General features: G+C 38.4%; 2 protein-coding genes and 1 long non-coding RNA gene across 4 annotated transcripts in view; 1 reads left to right on the forward strand and 2 right to left on the reverse strand.

The window, feature by feature from the left end:
• Positions 1-12577, reverse strand: part of TTC33 (tetratricopeptide repeat domain 33) — a 38170-nt gene extending 25593 nt beyond the window's left edge. The window contains exons 1-2 of the mRNA XM_002815517.4: positions 12452-12577; positions 5101-5322 (exon numbers count right to left, since the gene is read on the reverse strand). Coding sequence (XP_002815563.1) covers positions 5101-5321 — 221 coding nt within the window. The 5' untranslated portion in view covers position 5322; positions 12452-12577. The remainder of the gene's footprint in view (positions 1-5100; positions 5323-12451) is intronic.
• On the forward strand, positions 12493-19938 carry LOC129059382 (uncharacterized). The gene is made up of 3 exons (XR_008525226.2): positions 12493-12796; positions 17267-17426; positions 19469-19938. It is a non-coding gene; the product is annotated as an uncharacterized LOC129059382 (long non-coding RNA).
• The window catches only part of PRKAA1 (protein kinase AMP-activated catalytic subunit alpha 1), a 41566-nt gene continuing 35954 nt past the window's right edge, over positions 16452-22063 (reverse strand). For both annotated transcript variants that reach the window (XM_009240669.3, NM_001133777.1), the window contains 3 exon segments: positions 21363-21849; positions 21125-21251; positions 16452-19648 (listed from right to left, as the gene is read on the reverse strand). In XM_009240669.3, coding sequence (XP_009238944.2) covers positions 19404-19648; positions 21125-21251; positions 21363-21849 — 859 coding nt within the window. In that variant the 3' untranslated portion in view covers positions 16452-19403.

Consider the following 22063-nt stretch of genomic DNA (forward strand, 5'->3'; position numbering starts at 1 on the left):
GTGGCTCACACCTGTAATTCCAGCACTCTGGGTGGCCGAGGATGCCGGATTACTTGAGGTCAGGAGTTCAAGACCAGCCTGGCCAACATGGTAAAACCTCATCTCTACTAAAATTACAAAAATTAGCCAGGCGTGGTGGCACACACCTGTAATCCCAGCTACTCAGGAGGCTGAGGCAGGAGAACCGCTTGAGCCTGGGAGACAGAGGTTGCAGTGAGCTGAGATCATGCCACTGCACTCTAGCCTGGGCCAACAGAGTGAGACTCTGTCTCAAAAAAGAAGAAAAAAAAGAAATTAAGGAAGCTCATAGGGATCATCTTGTTTTTGCCTCTTCTCTCAAAGAGTCCAATGCTGACTACTGTCCAATGGTTGAAAACAGTTTTTTTTTTTAATATATCTTTTGTCCAATTTTCTAGTTGTTTGGGGCCATCCAGGTCTAGTTCTAGAAACTCTCTCATGGCTGTCAGTAGAAATCCATGCCTAATTTTTAAAGTATTTTTGTATCCGTTATTGGATTTCAGCCTTATAAGAACCCCATGAGGCAATTGCAAGTGAAGAAATACATAGCCAATCAAGGACACAGAATAATTAGGACTATTATAATAGTAATAATAATAATAACTAATATTTATTGAGTATTTACTATGTGACAGGCAATACATTAAGTACATTACATATGTAAATTCATGTCATCATCACAACAGCGTTACGAGGTAGATATTTTTTGCAGAAAAGGAAACTTAAACACAGACAGGCTGAATAACTTGCCTAATATTGCAAAGCTGGTCAACAGCAGAACTAGGATAAGAAACAAGGCCATCTGGCACTAATGCCCAGACCATAATCACTGTATTGTAAAATTTGTTGTTATTTTCCTATTGTATAAACAAAGCCTTCTGTACACAAAACAACAGGGGAATGGGAAGAGTAAGGGTTATGAGAAAAAGAATCCTGCCATCCTTGTGAGACTAAAAAAAGAGAGAAAAAGAATAAGACCCAGAATACAGCAATTATTATCAAGTGCCATATTTTCATTCGAGAGGAGGGTGAGAAAATTTTATTCCCAAAGGCCCTTTGTGGTTTGGGTATGAAATAAAATATATTCTCAGAATATTATATTCTAATTTGGAGTTTTCAAACATATATTCTATAGATATCATGCAGTAAATGGTAGCTAGCTTATAAAAACCTTTTTAGCCATAATACAGCCAAAAAAATCACAGCTTTATAAATATTTACTGAGAGCCTAGTAAGTGCCACAAATTATTCTAAAAGCTGAAGACACTATACAAGTTAGATAAATTCCTTACTGTCCTGGAGCTTACATTCCTACAAAGGAGAAACAACATATAAACAAAATACACTAAACACACTAAATAAGTGTATACAGTAACTTCAAAAAGGGAGAAATGCTAAAAAACAAAATGGACTGATGTGATAGAAAAAGGGTGAGTACAGGGATGTTACTTCAGACTGGGTAATCAGAGAGCAGATTGCTGAGAAAATGACAAATGAGCAGAAATCCAAAGGACAGGAAGACAGGCATCAGAAAATCAGAGAAAAAAGGTTTTCAGACAGAGTCATAACACAAAGTTGTATAATAACTATGTTCAAAAAAATGAAGAAAGCCCATGTGGCTAAAATGTAGTGAAAATAAGCACAGTTTAAGATGAAGTTGATTTGGTAGGCAGGGACTCAGTATTTTTTTTAATCTAATTTGATTATTCTTCCTCATATTACTTTCAATCAACTTTAGTGGCCTCTTAAATATTTTTTCGCTGGGCATGGTGGCTCACACCTGTAATCTCAGCACTTTGGGAGGCCGAGGCAGGCAGATCACTTGAGGTCAGGAGTTCGAGATCAGCCTGGCCAACATGGCGAAATCCCATCTCTACTAAAAATACAAAAATTAGCTGGGCATGGTGGCACACACTTGTAATCCTAGCTACTCGGGAGGCTGAGGCAGGGAGGATTGCTTAAACCTAGGAGGAGGAGGTTGCAGTGAGCCAAGATCGCGCCACTGCACTCCAGCCTGGGCGACAGAGCAAGACTCCACCTCAAAAAAATATATATCTTTTTAGTTATTTTCTAAAGCAGTATATACATTACTCAGAAATGAATGCTAAAGAGCAAAAAACGTAATCATGTTATAGTGTTCTCCATCCAAAATAAAGCATCCAATCCCACTGGTTTTAGTGAAATGACTCAATGTTTCAACATACAGGCAGAAAACAAGTTATTGTGTTTGTCTACGATGCTGATATCTCTTCTCTGTCACAGGAAATTCAGAGGGAATCCGATGGCAATAACAGAACAGCTTTTCCTTCCACACATTAGTATGGTCCAGAAAAACAGCGAAGTTAATGAACTTTTAACGGGCATTTACAGGAGTTCCTAAAGATGTTTTATGGATGTACTCAAAGTATTCATAAATGAGGAGAATTTACATTTGGTTTTCTTCTAAGACAGACTAGTCAATCTTACAGAGTTCTGTAAGATAAAAATCTTTATGCCTAAAATACCACAAATGAGAATTCACAACCTAACATTAGCTAGTTAAGTTAATTGATCTTGATTGTTATTTATTTTCCACTCTTTATTCCCAATTTGAGATACTAGTATTTCATAGCTAAAGCACCATTTTATGTTTTATATTGTTATAATAAAAGATTACAGCAGAATCAAAAATAAAAACAGACCTAAAAGCTAATATATTGGTTCCTCAACTTTGATTCATGTTTACAAAAATTATTAACAAGAAATCTTATCACCACTCTTACCAGTTTTGTTTTGTTTTTTTTTTAAGGAACAAAGAAAAAAGTGCTTCTTGCTTAGTATTACTTCATTTTCTTTTAAATTCTCAAACTCTTCAACACCACATGGAAGATACCAGTCAAAGGCACACAGGCCTGATTTTAGATTTCTGGATGATCTGAAGTGTATTCTGTCCCAAACAAAGACCTATTAGGCTACTATTCCTGCTGGCCATACATATGTCTTCTAAAAATCATGTATTTATTCAAATCAACAATTCTTATACTGTCAAGTGTAATTTTTCTAATATATTTTCTTCACAAAGGACAATGCTGTAAGATTTTTATAAAAATATGGCTCTCAACAGATACCAAACACAGCAAAGAGACAGACATAGGCACAATGTCTTTCTAATGGCCGCACTAATAGAGAGGGCAATATAATATTATTTATCTCCCAATATGATGCAGTATAAAGCACAAATGTTACCTATGACATACACTTGCCAAAAATAGTTAGACTCTAAATCTAATCTCTACACCTAACTTTCAGTTTACAAGAAACACGTGAGATAGAGGAACAAATTAAATGACACAAACAAGGAAGCAATCAAATAGAAAATTGGTCTGGACTCTTCCATCAGTCAATGTCATGGGGGATAAAAGTAGAAAACCCAAAGATGCCAAAAGACACTAAAGAGACATAATAACCAAATATAATGTGTGAACTCCTTAGATCCTGGTTTTAAAAACATGTACTGTAAAAGACATTTGGGGGAAAACAGGAAAAACCTAAACGTGAACTAATATTAGATATAAAATTGTTAATTTTTGTAAGTTTGATAAAAGATATGTTAGGTAAGATAATATCCTTTTTCTTAGAAAAAACATGAGGAATTAGGAGTAGGTGTCATAATGTCTGAAACTTACTTTCAAATAGATCGGCAAAAAAACCCTGTAAATATGCAATTATGTATGCCTCTGTGTGTGTGTGTGTGTGTGTGTGTGTGTGTGTACGCATGTGTAGAAAGACAGGGATAAAGCAAATATTCAGAATTGTTGTGTCTAGATAGAGGAAATACGAGATTGTCCTATTCTTTTGTTTTGTTTTGGAGACAGTGTCTCACTCTGTCACCCAAGCTGGAGCCCAATAGCAGAGTCACACCTCACCGTAGCCTCAACCACTGGGCTCAAGCAATCTTCCTGCCTCGGCCTCTCAAAGCACAGAAATTACAGACACAAGCCACCACACACAGCCAGAATTTTTTAAAACTGGAACTGGAATCATACTAGATATACGATTTATTTATTTGTTTATTTATTTGACAGGGTCTCGCTCTGTTGCTCAGGGTGGAGGGCAGTGGCAAGATCATAGCTCACCACATCCTCGAACTCCTGAGCTCAAGCGATCCTCCCACCTTGGCCTCCCAAAGTGCTGGGATTACTAGTATAAGCCACCGTACCCAGCCAGTTGTACTATACTTTAATATAGATTTGAAATTTTTTCAAAATAAAAAAGGCCTTTTCCACCATAGATTATAGAGATACCATTCTATATTTTCTTCTATTAATTACATAGTTTTACCTTTCACAAATTTTTAATCCCTCCAGGGTCCATCTTTGTGCATGGTATTAGATACAGATACAGTTTTATTTTCCTCTATGTAGTAATCCAGTTTTCTCAACAGAATCTACTAAAAATTTTGTCTTTTCCCCACTGACTAATGAAAAATGATTTTTGGTCCTTCTTAAAAATCTAAGCAGAAAAAGGAGAAAAGGAATAAAAAAGAAAAAGAGGAAAGGAAAAAAGAAAAAAGAAATGGGTGCATATAGGAACAACTTAGCTAAGGAAGGGCTAAAAATAAATGAAGCTGTTATCAAATTCCTGTACAGCAAGTCATATTTACTTAAGCATATAAGAAGTAAATGGCAAAGAACAACTAAATACCTATTTTTTTTTATGTATGTGCCCTCAAAGCTATTCAGGAAATGCCTAATTTACCTGATACATAATGTCATAAGCAGAAAGTTTCCAGTGATAAGACCACCTTTTACTGACCAATCACTTGAATTACATTTTACTTAGCATTTACTCTTCTTTAGGCACAACAAAAATGATGGCAAAGCAGGGACATAATTAGCATCCTGAAAACTATTTTACAAACTTTCATTTTTCAGGTGACTTTGAAACACCTTATTTCTTTGATTAATTTAGCACCTAGAATAGATTTTTAAACATGAATTTATCAAATTCATAACTCTTCATCCCATTACTGACAGCGAGCTAGAAAATGTAAGCTGTTCTCCATAAAAAAAAAAAAAAAAAAAAAAAACTTTAAATACATACCTTTTATTTTCAGCCAAACTGGCTCCTTCATCCTTCAGCTGTTTACTTTTCTCAGCACAGCCTTCAAGAAGAATTTCTTTCCTACGTTTAATGGCATGAAGCCAGTTTCCTTCATCGTTGTCAACTACATCCTTCTCATCAGCAGCTTCAGCTTCAAACTGCTGGGAAGTGACCTTTGAGACCTTCTCACCAATTTTCCTCTTCCACCCAAAGGAAGCCATTCTGGAAAATTACAAAGAAACAGCTTTAAAATTCAAACTTGGTCTTTTTTTTTTTTTTTTTTTTTTTTTTGAGATGGAGTCGCACTCTCGTTGCCCAGGCTGGAGTACAATGGCACCACCTCGGCTCACCGTAACCTCCGCCTCCCGGGTTTAAGTGATTCTCCTGCCTCTGCCTCCCGAATAGCTGGGATTACACTCATGCACCACCCACACCAGCTAATTTTTGTATTTTTACTAGAGACGGGGTTTCTCCATGTTGGTCAGGCTGGTCTCGAACTCCCAACCTCAGGTGATCTGCCCATCTCGGTCTCCCAAAGTGCTGGGATTACAAGCATGAGCCACCACGCCAGGCGCAAAACTTGGTCTTTTATGGAAGTATTCCAACCAATAGGTAAAGAGGAAATAACAGGATTAGACTATCACCATTTTTCAACCCTAATTAGTGGCTGTAGGCAATAATCATCAATGGCCACTAACATCACTAAGAAAGACAACTGGACATCACAAACCTCCTGATGGAAGTAGCATGCCACTCATGAAGTAAGTACTCCTACAAAAATTAACCCTGAGTCAGATCAGGCCTCTACCTACAAGAAATACGGGATAAAGTGAAGCATGTTCAATAACACATCAGAGATGCAGACAGCAAAAAACAGAAACTAAAGGAAAATAAAGCTGGTTTCTTCAAGAAATAAACTGCCAGGAAAGAAAGAAGAGAAAGAACGGAGGTAACCCCTAAATTAAGAGAGACTTAAGAGACATACTAACCAACATAATGTGTGGATCTTGTTTCACTCCTGATTCAAAAAAGCCAATGAAAAGAAAACTTTTTTTTTTTTTTGAGACAAAGTTTCACTCTTGTTGCCCAAGCTGGAGTGCAATGGCACAATCTCAGCTCACTGCAACCTCTGCCTCCCAGGTTCAAGCAATTCTCCTGCCTCAGCCTCCCAAGTAGCTGGGATTATAGGCAGGCGCCACCACACCCGGGTAACTTTTTGTATTTTTAGTAGAAACAGGATTTCACCATGTTAGCCAGGCTGGTCTCAAACTCCTGACCTTAGGAGATCCGCCCACCTCGGCCTCCCAAAGTTCTGGGATTACAGGTGTGAGCCACCATACGCAGCCAGAAGGAAACATTTATGAAATAGGAGGAATGGGAACACCGATTTGATATTTGCTGATATTAAGAAATTACTGTTTTGCTTTGTTTTTTTGAGATGGAGTTTTGCTCGTTTCCCCAGCTGGAGTGCAATGGCACAACCTCGGCTCATTGCAACCTCTGCCTCCCAGGTTCAAGCGATTCTCCTACCTCAGCTTCCCAAGCAGCTGGAACTACAGGTGTGTGCCACCATGCCTGGCTAATTTTTTGTATTTTTTGTAGAGATGGGGTTTCACCATGTTAGCCAGGATGGTCTTGATCTCCTGACCTTGTGATCCGCCCGCCTTGCCCTCCCAAAGTGCTGGGATTACAGGCGTCAGCCACCGCACCTGGCAAATTATGGCTATTATTTCTTTGGTGTGATAATGGTATTGTAATTATGCTTACAAAAGGAACCCTTAGCTTTTAGAAATATAAACTGAAATATTTTATATGAAATTATAAGACATCTAGGAATTGTTTTAATCAGTGGAGGTTGGGAGTGCAATGGAAGAGAAAATATACATGAAATTAGATTGCTTTTAACTGATAACTAATGAAGTTGAATGATGAGTACATAGTGTTCATTGTACTTTTTCCTTTCATATGTGTTAAAATTTTCCATAATAAAAAGGTTTTAAAAGATTCAAACTTGGTAAATGACTTAACTCACAAAATTATTGGGTAAATTTTAAAATAGCAGATGCTGGCCGGGCACGGTGGCTCACGTCTGTAATCCCAGCACTTTGGGAGGCCAAGGCCAGTGGATCATTTGAGGTCAGGAGTTTGAGACCAGCCTGGCCAAACCCCGTCTCTACTAAAAATACAAAAATGAGCCAGGCGTGGTGGTACATTCCTGTAATCCCAGCTACTCAGGAGGCTGAGGCAGGAGAATTGCTTGAACCCAGGAGGTGGAGGTTGCAGTGAGCCTGGGCAACAGAGCAAAACTCCGTCTCAAAAAATAAATAAATAAATAACAGATGCTGAACTTTCGGTAAATCTGCAATGATATACAAATGTAAGAAATAGAGGATAAATGATAAAAGAAAGTTAACGGAAATCCTGAAATAATTCAACAAATATTTATTTAGAGAAGAGATTAACTGAGGGATCCAAAAATTTACTAGTTGTATAGATGTTCTTCAAGATACTGAGAAACACTGGGAACTGTATATAAATTGTACAAAATTCTTTATATCTGTGTACATTTTGGAGAATAGTGTTTAAGCTTTCATTCCATTCTTAAAGGAGTCTATAACCACAAGGAGATTTTGATCAAATGATCAACTAGAGAAACAGAGAAAAAAGCAATGAACCAAAAAACGTAAAGAAAAGAAAAGCAACGAATCAGAGGGCTTTATGAAACTACCAAAGAATGGGCATTGTGGGAGTATGGGAGGGAGAGAAATGAAATACTGCATAAGTTCGAGCAGGTTTCAAGGTCTTCATTACTGATGCACATGGCTGAAGTGATGTATAAGTACAGGCCTATCTCAGAGTTGTTGCACGGTCAGTTCCAGACCACTGCAATAAAGTGAATAATACCAGAAAGTGGGTCACACAAATGCTTTGGTCTCCCTATGCATATAAAAGTTACATTTACACTATACTATAGTCTATTAAGTGTTATAGCATCATATCTTTAAAAATGTACATGCCTTGCTAGTTGCAGTGGCGTGTAATCCCAGCACTCTGGGAGGCTGAGGTGGGCAGATCACGAGGTCAGGAGTTTGAGACCAGCCTGACCAACATGGTGAAACCCCGTTTCTACTAAAAATACAAAAATTATCCGGGCATGGTGGCATGTGCCTGTAATCCCAGCTACTCAGGAGGCTGAGGCAGGAGAATCGCTTGAACTTGGGAGGCGGAAGTTGCAGTGAGCCGAGATTGCACCACTGCATTCCAGCCTGAGTGACAGAGCGAAACTCCATCTCAAAAAAAAAAAAAAAGTACATGTCTTAATTTAAAAATATTTTATTGCTAAGAAATGCCAATGATCATCCGAACCTTCAGCGAGTCCTAATCTTTTTACTGATGGAGAGTTTTTCCTCAATGTTGATGGCTGTTGACTGATCAGGGTGGTGGTTACTGAAGGCTGGTGGCTGTGACAATTTTTTAAAATAAGACAACAGCGGTCAGGTATGTTGGCTCACGCCTGTAATCCTAGCACTTTGTGAGGCTAAGGCAGGTAGAGGGCTTGAGCCCAGGAGTTTGAGACCAGCAAAACCTCATCTCTACAAAAAATTCTTAAAAACTACCCAGGCGTGGTGGTACACATCTGAAGTCCCACCTACTCAGGACACTGAGGCAGGAGGATCACCTGAGCCCAGGAGGTTAAGGCTGCAGTGAGCCATGATCATGCCACTGAACTCCACCCTGGCACCCTGGGCGACAGGGTAAGACTTTGTCTCCAAAAAAAAACGACAACAATGAAGTTTGCTGCATCGACTGATTCTCCCTTTCACAAAAAATTTTTCTGTAGCATGCAGTCCTATTTGGTAGCATTTTACCCACAGTAGAACTTCTTTCAAAATTAGAGTCAATAATGTCAAACCCTGCCACTGCTTTATCAACTAAGTTTATATAATGTACTCTAAATCCTTTGTTGTCATTTCAACCATGTTAACAGCATCTTCACCAGGAGTAGATTCCATCTCAAGAAACCACTTTCTTTGCTCATCCCTAAGAAGCAACTCCTCATCCTTTCAAATTTTATCATGAGATTGCAGGAATTCAGTCACATCTTCAGGCTCCACTTCTAATTTGAGTTACCTATTTCCACCACATCTGCAGTTATTTCCTCCACTGAAGTCTTGAACCCTTCAAAGTTATCCATGAAGGTTGTAATCAACTTCTTCCAAATTCCTGCTAATGTTGATATTTTGACCACCTCCCATGAATCACAAATATTCTTAATGGTTATCTAGAATTAGAATCCTTTCCAGAAAGTTTTCAATTGACTTTGCCCAAATGAATCAGAACAATCACTATCCATGGCAGCTATAGCCTTACAAAATGAATTTCTTAAATAGTAAGACTTGAAAGTGAAAATTGCTCCTTGATCCATGGGCTGAGGAAAAGATGCTGTGTTAACAGGCATGAAAACAACATTAATCTTGTACATCTCCATCAGAACTCTTGGATGACAGGGTGCACTGTCAATAAGCAGTAATATTTTGAAAGGAATCTTTTCTTCATGAGCAGGTCTCAATAGTGGGCTTAAAATATTCAGTAAACCATGCTATAAACAGATATGCCATCATCTAGGCTTTGTTGTTCCATTTATAGAACACAGGCAAAGTACATTTAGCATAATTCTCAAGGGCAATAGGATTTTGAGAATGGTAAATAGACATTGACTTCAATTTAAACTTCCCAGCTACATTAGCCTTCACAAAGGAGTGAGCCTGTCTTCTGATGCTTTAAAGCCAAGCATTGACTTCTCTGCAGCTATGAAAGTCCTGGAGAGTATCTTCTTCCAATAGAAACCTGTGTCATCTACACTGAAAATCTTGTGGCCACGCGCAGTGGCTCACACCTGTAATCTCAGCACTTTGGGGGGCCAAGGCAGGAGGATCACAAGGTCAAGAGATAGAGACCATCCTGGCCAACATGGTGAAGCCCTGTCTCTACTAAAAATACAAAAATTAGCTGGGCGTGGGAATAAGGACAATGCAAATACTCTCTCCCCAGGCCAATCATAATATAGAAGAATGAGTTTCCCATGTTTGAAGATGACTATAAGTATTGTAGGGGAAGATGGCTGAAAACGGAAGTGTGGATACTATGGAACAGAAGTTAAAAGGCACACAGTGGGGACAACCTGAGAAAATACAGATCATTAGGAAAGACTCACAAGATATCAGTGTAGAGACAAGATAAAAAGAAGTCTTGTATTTATGATTATCCCTAATGGTAACAAGAATGATGACCACGTTTTCCGGTTTCAAGATTCCAAATGAATCTTTCTTTATTCATAAGGTAAGGCACCAGGCACTGTGGGAACCCTACTAATACTAAAGGAAACCTAGTGTGTTTACTGGAGGTAAATTACAATAAAAATCATTGATCAAAAGAAAAAAAAGTAAAAAAAATCATTGATCAGATCTGTAGATTATATGAGGGGCTGTGATAGGGTGGGAAGGAAAGGAAAAAGTGAGAAACAGACCTACACATTTTTTAAAATTAATAGGTCATTCAGACTCCGATTACCCTCCCCATCTTCCAACCCAAACCACTGTTATAAATGCTGGGGACAAGTATAAGTTAAGGCCCAAGGTGGTGGTTCTCAACCATATGTGAAAAAACCACGCCACTATTGCCTCAGGTGTTTGAGCCATTCTCCTCCACAGATCCCTTGAGACCTTCTAGAGATCAGAGGCTGCAGAGGTCAGGACAGACTGAGGTTATGAGGTTGTGGGAGGCCTGATGCCACTAGCAATCAACAAGTTTAACCTGAAAGAGGGAGACAAAAATACATTCCTCTCAGACAAAAAGAGGAGTTAATATTGAGTGAAACATACAAGCAAGTTCAGGGATGGAGGGAAAGGAAAATGAGGAATTTCATGCCCCAAGCTTCACATTTCTCCAGCAAACAGCAGCTAGTCATCTGCTCAAAGTAAAAGGAAAATAATAGATCTGAGTTCCTGAGAAAAAGGGAAAAGATCTAAAATAGTCACTGTGGAGATAAGGAAAAGCAACAAAGGAAAAATAGAGATACCAAACAGTAGTATCAAGGGCCCACTACAGTGTAAAAGCATGGATCTGTTATCAAGGCCATTAGCAAAGTTTTATATTTTCTTCAAAAGTGTCTGGAAACCACAGAGTACAGTCAATTTCAATACACGATATGTGCTACAAGAGAGTAAACAAAGGATGCCATGATACCAGAGAAGGGACACTTGTGGCTTTCTGGAGGACTTAAGCTTTGAAGAAAACTTAGCCAGGCTTAAAAAGGTATGTGAATCCTAGAACATGCAAAGCACTTTCTGCACTGGAAAATTTAACACTCCCAGTTGTTTCAGATATCTTAAGCCGTACGGGTTTATTGTTCCTCTATGACTGTTTAAACATCAAATTAAAACTTCATATGAAGGAGGCTTTCCTGAGTCTAGTTAGAAGCACAAAGCGCCAACATCCTAGACTTAACATGTTTTTACCAGAGTAAGAAACCATAAGAGTAAACCACAATCACACCGGTTTCATGTTAAACTCATGAAACCAGACAAATTCAACCTTTTATACAGGATTGTATTTCAGGAATGGCATAACGATTCTAAACAACGATGCTGTATCCTAAATTCCTGTACTGTTACAAAGATCCCTATAGTAGGCGCTCAATAACTGTCGACGGCTTGACATTTACCCAGCCGCCAGAGAGGGCTTGTCTTGAGTGTGTCTGAAGATGCAGCACCCAAAGGGAAAAACCACTACATGAACAAGATCAGGAAATCACAACAGCATCCTTCTGGGTAAAAGGAGGTATTCGGAGGTGAGGAATCCAAGAAACGATTTACCCAAAAACGCCACCGCAAGAGAAAAACCAGTATTAATGACTTTCCCTTCATCGGTCAACAATAATAAAAATGCTCAGAAAAGCTGCCCCGGACGTCACCTGCGCATTCACGGACCGCCCCGGGCCGCAGACACCTCTCCAGCGGGGGGCGGCCGGCTTGTCCCGCCCGTACCACCGCGCAGGGAAGGTTGCGGCCGCGCAGCTCGGCGAAGGTGCCACGGCGGGCCCGACCCCCAGACTCGCTTGTCCCGGGAGACCAACCCTAGCGACCAGGCTCTGCCGGATCCCGTCGAGTTTCAACTCCTATTCCGAAGGTCCTTTCTCCCCCAATCACAACACCCACTCGCCTCTTTTTCCTCCTCTTCCTCCGCTTCCACCGCCGACCGGGCAGCCCCAGTTACCTGATAACGGCTCCCAAGGCCCCGTGTTTACATTCTTTCCCACTGGAAGCAGAAATTTTCACGCCCAAATTCCTACCTGCCTGCCCTGGATCCCTGGTTTCCTAAGAAACGGGTTTGGCCCACCCCTGGGCGTTCGAACAGTCCACAGAAGCGGGCAAAGGAAAGACGACTGTCTTTCCCCTCCGCCAAGCCCTTCTTCGGGACCACAAATCCCAGAAGTCACCGCGGCCGCCCCCACTGCATGACCTTCTGGGATTTGTAGTAGTCAGGGCCACGCGGCTGGGCGCGCCCTCTAGCAGCAGCCTTGAGTGACCGCAGCGCACGAGCGCGGGAAAATATGGCCGCGCGGGCTGAGGAGCGCACCGAGAGGAGCCGCCCCCGCGGTACCGCGCAGCGTCGCGTCCAGTCAGTGGGGAACAAGGTGAGGGGAAAACTATTTTACGGGATTCAAAGAATTACGATATGCTCCTGCCCCGAAGGGGTTTATAGCCAAGCTGATGAGGTCGGCCAGACTCAAGAGAACAGAGAGGCAAAACTCGGTTATAAAGGGCTTGAGGCGGCCGGGCGGGGAGGCTAGTCAGAGAGGCTCGAGGCTGAACTGCAGGCTTCACGTGAAAGTTACAAGTGAGTTGGACCCGGAAGGCAGAATTACGGCCTGAACGTAGCTGTGCATCATGTCTTGAAAATAAACGAGCACATGTAACAAAGGTGATCAAGACTGTTAATTTATCCAACTCTCCTGCCCAAAAGAAGACTTATTTTTGGAAGTCATACTTTCTCAGCCTCAGCACCATTAACATTTCAAACTGGATAATGCTTTGTTGGGGGACAGGGTGCCCTCTGCATTGTAGGGTGCTTAGCAGCATCTCTGGTCTCTGTCCACGGGATGTCACCACCAGTCAATTGTGACAGCCAATGGTTTCCCCAGACAGTGAAATTTCCCCTGGAAGAAAAACCATCCCTCCCACCCTGCCCCGTTGAGAACCACTGATGTCGACCAACGATTTGTCCTGAGTGTCACCGACACCCTTTCAAAGCCAAAATTATTTTCATACTAATATGAAGACGTGATTTGCCCTTTGCACAATGCTGACGTTTGCACTGATGGTGGAAAAGCAATGGTAGGTCAAGGTGCTGGCACCTCCACACAATTACAGTAATGACACCAAACCATACTGGAGCTCTTCACCACCACACGCTCACAGTAAGAAAAACGGGCCAGGCGCGGTGGTTCACGCCTGTAATCTTAGCACTTTGGGAGGTCAGGAGTTCGAGACCAGCCTGGCCAACATGGCGAAACCCCGTCTCTACCAAAAATACAAAAATTAGCCAGGCCTGGCGGCGCGCACCTGAATCCCAACTACTCGGGAGGCTGGGGTGGGAGGATCCCTTGAGCCTGGGAGGTCGAGGCTGCAGTGAGCCAAGGTCATGCCACTGCATTCCAGCCTGGATGACAGAGCGAGGCACGGTTTCAAAAAAAAAAAAAAAAGGAAAAATGAACGCTGTCACCAGAGAATATCCCTGATGAAGTTGTAAAAGTTACTTTATTATAACCACCCCGACACTTAAGATTCTTTGTAAAAACTTGGAAGTCCTCACAAAGTACTTCTGCTGCATATTGAAGTATGATGTATTAAAGAAGAGCTATTGTGAGATGGCATTATAAACTGAAGTAAATACTTTTTTTTCCTGGAACACAAATTTTACTAAGATGAGTGACAAACCGGTTATTCAGACTTGGGTATTTGACAAACCTTTCTTGAAAATGAACAAAGGGAATCTGTAACTTCAAGAAAAACAAGGAAAGGGAAAGGGAAAGGGGAACAGGAAAGGAAAGGAAAAAAGAGAGAGAAACAGGCAGGGAGGGAGGGAGGAAAGAAAAAAAGAATTGAGTTGCCAATGATAAAATTCAAGATTTTAGGCAAAAAAAAATGATTTTGGAAAAATGGTATTCACCATAATGATCTTGGCAGCTTCCCAGTATCTCCAGAATTTTCTGATATGTGATTATCAGTTGTGACTTTTATTTACATTGTTTGCTTAAATACATCAATATTTGCACAGGCTGCATAAGTGAACCAGTAGTATTTGAAAACGATCAATGCATGACTGTGGTAGCCAGCCTCCAAGATGGCATTCACTCCTGGCATTCACATCCTTATGCACTGCCTTCCTACATTGTACTAGGGTTGGTCTGTGTTACCTACAGAAGAGGGCAGAAGTGACCGTTTATCACTTCTGATATTAATTATGAAAGACACTAAGGTGGTGGCAATGTTTCTTAATCTGCCCAGAGGTTTACATGGTCATGTTTCCTGTGTACCTGAAACGCTGAAAATTCATTAAGCCAAATACTTATTTGTGCACTTTTCTGTATATGTCTATGAAAGTCTTAAATAAGAAAACATGTACCTCCCTAACAAGACATCCAGAGGAGTATTTATCTTATGGTCACATTCATAGTGTCAGTAGTTCATAATAGCCATAAGAAGGAATAGAGTTTGCAGAATGAGTAAATGGTACTTGAAGCTGTGCCCTCTACCTAGGGGTCTTTGCTAAATCTCTCAAGTAACTAACCCTGATCTGCTCTACTGTGTTTAAGGGTAGCTCCCACTAAGTTTTTATACTTCACCCACCACTTCTCTACTAACTCTGACTGGTCTATGATCTTGATTCACCTAACATATTTAATATGTCTTATGCTGTCTTTTTAAGACAACATGATCATTTTCCAAAATCCTTTAAATTTATCATAATTTATTGGCATTTACAGTAAATAGAACAGTTTATTTACAATAAATAAAAGAGTTCAAAAATTCTGATTTTTCAAACGAGAATTTCTTGGACAATTCTTGTACAGCCAAGGTAAATAAATACCTACAGCAATTTATACATTCCCTAAAAAAACCTTATATACTATTCATAACACTCTTTAGCAGTTTTCTTTTGTTTTGAAGATAACAGAGTGTCAACAATCTAGCACAAGCCCCTGCCTAATCATGCCATATGGATACAATATTTAATATTAATTAAATTCTAACAGTAGTAGGATTCTAACCAAATCAAGTGTTAGCAACTGATAAATGGTAGTTGCTTTGGTTTTTATTTTATCTATCATGTTTTGTTCAAGTGGTTGGTTTTTAGATGAAATCAATACTCATGTAGTCGAGATAAAAATCACAATGTTTGAGAACTTAAATGTGGTCAGGCACTATATTTTATATTTCTAGGTACTTTTTTTGTTGTTTTGGTGGGGGTTTTTTTGAAACAGTCTCGCTCTGTCGCCCAGACTGGTAGCGCAGTGGCATGATCTCAGCTCATTGCAACCTCCACCTCCCAGGTTCAAGCGATTCTCGTGCCTCAGCCTCCCAAGTAGGTGGGACTACAGGCGCCCGCCACTACACTCGGCTAATTTTTGTGTTTTTAGTAGAGACGGGGTTTCACCATGTTGGCAGGCTGGTCTTGAACTCCTGACCTCAGGTGATCCACCGACCTTGGCCTCCCAGAGAGCTAGGATTACAGGTGTGAGCCACTGCACCTGTCCAGTATTGTTAAAAAGAAAGGTGTACAGATACTTAGCCTTTTTTTTTTTCCACTGAGTTTTCCCAGAGGTTAAAAAACATAAGTACATTGTAACAGATGATAAATGGAGTTTTTCTTTATTATATCATATTTCTAAATCAAGGAAGTTGAAATTATATACTTAAATATACTCTGGTCAAAATATACATGAACCACAAATATTAACTTCTAACTACCAACAATTTACAGTTACATTGTATGTGGAATTTCATTCTTGTCAGAACTCACAATGGAAATAAAATTTCTATCATGGGTGGGAAGATGAGGGAAAGAATTAAGGGGAAAAAATTTGGACAGCACACACTTTTCTTTCATTCCAAAGGTGCCAGTCAGAACACAGATGCATGGAGTTCCACATCTAGCCCCAGGCTACCAAGCATTAATTCAATGTCAATGGTGTCACTACAACATCAAAAAGAGCAGTGCTAGGCAGAGGATTTTGTATAAAATAATCTAAAACTCTGAAAAACTACAAAAGCATCTCAAGAAAAAAATTAGGTAAAAGCAATGGAGTTTATTTCAGTGAAATTATTTTAAATTAGATATGATATATTAAGCTCCCATATGCCCCAACCTGGTAGAAAAGTTCCTCTCAGTGAGAAATCATTTATTTTAATGGCAAAATTTTTACATATCAGTAAAATCTGTTATATTTAAAACTATGTATACAGTACATTTCTGGCAAAAAACCTTATACATCTTTCAGTTGTCAAGACAAAGTAAAAATATGGTTGCATAAAGTCACAAAAAATATAAATTGCTGAAAAGATAATAAAAAAAGATTAAAAATCATTTGCATTGCCTCCCTTACCTCTTCAATATTAGTAACAATTTGCAAACAACAAAAATATTGTGAAAATTCTGTTGCAACCTTGACACACTTAACCAAAGGTGGTCATTTCAAATATCCTAGCTTAAAAAAGAATTTACTGCAATTGTCTGTGCATTTATCATACTATTTATAGAAGTGCAATATTTAAATATTTTCAAAATAAAATGCAGTAACTAAAATGAATCACAATAACTTATAAGAGAAGCAAAGTTTACAAAATTAACAATTTTTAGAAGGTCCTATTTAATTGGTTCCTCCTTTTCTTCCCCCCTCCCCACAACAGCTTATATAGTGCCATTACTTAATTCTATATACAAATTTGTAACTTTAAAAATACAGTCTTCTGTTAACATCAGGAACATTATGCTGCATTTAGAGACCCTAAGTAAAATTAGAATCCCCTAAAGAAAGGGCCACATAACAAGTAAATACAGTTTTGAACTCATATTTAAATGGAACTTCTATTACTTTGTACAGCTTTCAAATTAGAAGTTGAATAGAACAAGCCCTGGACAAAAAGCAGCAAGACTTTTCTTTTGAATTCAGTGCATCATTCTAGAAGTGCTTGAGTCAAATCTACTAGAGTCACCATTTATGCAAGCTATCATGACATTTGAGTTCATTATCATCTGGTTACGTAAGTGCTCACTGTATTTGCCAAAAATAATCCTAAAACATGATTCTTAAAATAGAAAAAATATAGCTCTGTTGCAATGGGAAAAGGATTAATACAAAAAAATCAATTTCTTAAAGTTAACATAAGGCAAATATCAATGATACAATATTATCATACACGATACCAATTTTATCTGAGGTGACTAAATCTTCATTTACATCTATTGTGTGATGCAGTTAAGAATGACAAAAAGAAAATATCAATGTAAATCAGAAATCTTAGGAAAATCCAGTATCTTTAAAAAGTAATTTAAGCCCAAAACAAATGTGACCACTTATTAATAGAATCGATTTGTTCCACATTTTATCAAAATAATAATAATATCTCCAACTAAAGAGTTAGAACCAAGTGTCATATGTAAACTTTAATTGAATCCTAGTTTGAAATAATCAGGTATAAAGAAATTTGGAGTTAACTTCAGAAATTTAAATATGGCTTGATTAGATGATATTGGGGAATTATTACTTTTACAATAGTATTACAGATTTTTAGGAGAATGTCATTATCTGTAGGAGATACTTGAAGTATTTTCATGGTGATAAGTATGTCTGTAACATCCAAATGGTTCGGGGAAAAAAGCATATATACATACACACACAAATACATATATGCATATATATGCATAACTAGCTGTATCTATACATATATAGGTATAGAGAAAACAAATGACAAAACATTAACAACTGCTGAATCTAAATGGTAGATATACATGTGCTTACTGAACAGTTTTTCAATTTTTCTGTTTTTAAAAATGTTCATAATAAAATTTGGGAAGGAAGTCATATCAGAGCACTTAAAGTTTGTAAGAGATAGTTTTCTATGCACTGAATCAATTTAAAAGATACATAATCAAATAACTAGCAATGTTTGCATATACTCAGTAATGACTGACATGATGAGCCAGAGGAATTTGTGAAATTGGCAAAAATAGTATGATTTATTTACAGTATATGCAACTCAGCTCTTGTAACAAAAAGAACATTTTGCGTACAGAATATCGTGGGAATATTTTAAGATTAAAATTAGTGCTAGAGTATCTGAATATATAAATTCTGTGTTTTTGGACTTGTAAAGCTAAAATGAAATTTAAATTAGGTCTGATATCTGATATGACTTACCATACACTACAGAATTTTAAAAGGGGGATATGGAGGCCGGGTGCGGTGGCTCACGCCTGTAATCCCACCACTTTGGGAAGCTGAGGTGATGGATCACGCGGTCAGGAGTTCAAGACCAGCCTGGCCAACATAGTGAAACCCCGTCTCTACTAAAAATACGAAAAATTAGCCGGGTGTGGTGGCACACACCTGTAGTTCCAGCTACTCAGGAAGCTGAGGTGGGAGAATCACTTGAACCTGGGAGGCGGAGGTTGCAGTGAGCCGAGACCATGCCATTGCACTCCAGCCTGGGTGACAGAGTGAGACTCTCAAAAAAACAAAGAGGGAGGGATATGGAAGAAGTTATCCAGACTGTTAATACTGCTGGAAGATACTAGCTATTTAAGAAGTTAAGGAGCCCAGAAAACAAAATCACCTATAAAGGTCTTGAGAATTCTAGGCAAATATTTATTGAATAAATTTATGAAGCAAATATATAACACGTAATAATATATGAAGGCCTTTATGTAAATTAATATTTTCAAAGCCCTGTGTACACTAAATATAAAATAGCCAAAAATCAAGTAAGCCTGAGAGACCTATAATTCACTGTGTATATTATGCTATATACATACTGCACAATGAACAACAAAATGATCTTAATTCATTTCTGCATATTAGGCTTTTAACTATAAATCATGTTCCAATCCCTGTGCAAATTGCATTCCAAAACTCCAGCCCTCCGTTATAATTATGTATAACTCGATTACAAATGGAAGCATTTGGCTGTGACTTATTATGCATGCTTATTGCTGCAAAAGAAATAAGCAAAGTTTTCTGTTTATTGTGCAAGAATTTTAATTAGATTTGCACACATCTCAAAAAATTCTATTGTGTGACTTCCAGGTCTTGGAGTTAGGTCAACAGGAGAAGAGTCAAGTGAGGTCACAGATGAGGTAAGAGAAACTTCTGAGGATTTTCCTTGAGCCTCAGCATCTGAATCACTCCTTTGGCAAGATCGATAGTTGCTAACTGATCCCGATCTCTGTGGAGTAGCAGTCCCTGATTTGGCTTCTGTAATTTCATCTGGGTAAAAAGAATTTCAATTTATTATAGTCTATGACCTTCTCCCAAAAATTTTTGTAACAGTATTGAATTTGCTTCTTTAAGTGGGGCTGCTGGCCAGCTATCAAGAGCACGTTTATTCTGAATACCTTCTAAAATAGTCAATGAGCCTGTATTAAACTATTCACCTTTTTTACATACAGTATGTATTCTCAAGATAGCTAATCAAAGTTGGATACAGTATAGCTACTCATCAGTTGCAATCCAAGGTTAAGAGCCCAGTAAACCAACAATCTAGGGATTGATATTATTCTATAGCAATAAAAAGTAATCCCTCTATATTAAAATCATAGAATCAATGCACTTAAAATTTGGAAGGTATACTGGAAACCATCTCATCCAACCCCTCACTTTATTGATAAGAAAACAAACCCAGAGAAGTGACTTGCCCAAGGTAACAAATGAACAAAAAGGTAAGTCTAGAACCCAACTCTCCTCTCAGCTCAGTGCTTTTTACTTTCCACTTTCCCTTCATATTTCATTTAGTATTTCATAAAAGAGCAACAATTCCAATGAATAAAAATCGAAGAAAAACTAAGGTTGGGAACACAATACAAAAACAAAAATGGGCATTCAATTGGTATACCCCAGTACTAGTAAATCTAAGGTTGCAAATTTGATCCAAATACAAGAAAAATAAAACTCATTCCGTATTTCAGACTGCATTAGTATATGTTAGCAGATACATACTATATGGACCTAAAGATAACCAGACAAACTGGTTTGGCCAACATATCATGGCTCAAACCTGTGTCTTTCTGCTACTATGTGTGTACTATCTTTGAGTTTATAAAGAAGAAAAAAATTCAAAGGTGAACCTCATCTAATAATTCTATGCAACCTTCCATAAGCAAAGGTGATATTATATATATATTTTGCAAAGACAGAGTCTCAGTATGTTGCTAAGGCTGGTCTCAAATTCCTGGGCTCAAGCGATCCTCCCATCTCAGCCTCCCAAAGTGCTGGGCTGTTTACAGGCATGAGCCACCACACCTACGCTCAACAGCGTAGCTTAATGCAATTGAATTGGCCAATGAAGAATTGCCATAACTTCATTCTTAACTGAAAACTTATTTAATAATAAATAAAAGCTTACAGAAGAGTCAATATTTATTTCTAAATAAAACATTGTCTCTTATCAAAATGAACTACACCAAAAAAAAACAAATGCAGCAGAAAACTATCACCTTAGGATCAGACTACACCTGGCTTTAAGGATTTTACAAGATGATAATCTTAAAAAGACAAAATGCTATAAGATTACAAGAATAATAAGATTCATAAATGTTAATATTGCAAAGGCACAAGAAGTCACATTTTTTATTCCTTTGCAGTTGAATTACTAGGACAAGTCAAGAAGCCTCAAAAGAATCAAAAGAGTAAAATACCAAGTTAGTAACAAGGTCTAATCTATGTTGTTTTGTGTGATGTACATACCATCAATACTACGGAAATCCAGTAGATAAGTTCTACTATCCACTTGGTATAACTGTAGACTCATTTTGGAGTAAGTGCTTGTCACAGGATTCTTCCTTCGTACACGCAAATAATATGGGTTTACAACCTAGCACATGGTATAACAAAAACCAAGTCAAAAGTAATTATTCTATAAAACATTTTATAGACTATGGGTTTGCCAAATATGCTAATAATCAAAATGTTATTTCTTTCTTACCTTCCATTCATAATCCAATTGTTTAATTGCTCTACATACTTCTGCCATAATATCATTTGGTCGACTTTGACTTCTAATTCCTAAATGCCATTTTGCTTTCCTTACACCTTGGTGTTTGGATTTCTGTGGATTTAATTCATCAAGGGTATGGCGTGCCCTTGGTGTTTCAGCAACCAAGAATGGTACTCTTTCAGGATGGGGCCGAGTCAGGTGATGATCATCAAGAAAAGAATCAGGTGGGCTTGTCGCCAAATAGAAATCTTTGGCTTCATTCATTATTCTCCTATTATCTATTATGAGATGGTAGGCAACTGCCAAAGGATCCTGGTGATTTCTGTTATAAAGACAGCTGAGAACTTCCTCTTCTGAGCACTCAAACTTTTCACATACTTCTTTTAAGGCTTCATCGTCAATCATGGTTGAACTATATGATGGATCCTCAGGAAAGAGATACTTTGGAAGGTCCTGTTTAAACCATTCATGTTCCCTGAGAGAAAAATGGCAGGATCAGGAGAAGGACTTTGAATAGAGCTGAGACTGAAAGTAACAGTTTAGGGAATTTAAAATACGACTTAATTTATATTTATATTTATACTGTATTATTGTCACTTTTTGCATTGAAATTTTCCTCTTCTAGCCTGCACTTCATTGTATATGTTGAGGGAAATGCTGCAATCTCCCTCCAGTTTTAAGAGGGAGAA

Source organism: Pongo abelii, chromosome 4 (assembly GCF_028885655.2).
Source record: "Pongo abelii isolate AG06213 chromosome 4, NHGRI_mPonAbe1-v2.0_pri, whole genome shotgun sequence".
NCBI lineage: Eukaryota > Metazoa > Chordata > Mammalia > Primates > Hominidae > Pongo > Pongo abelii.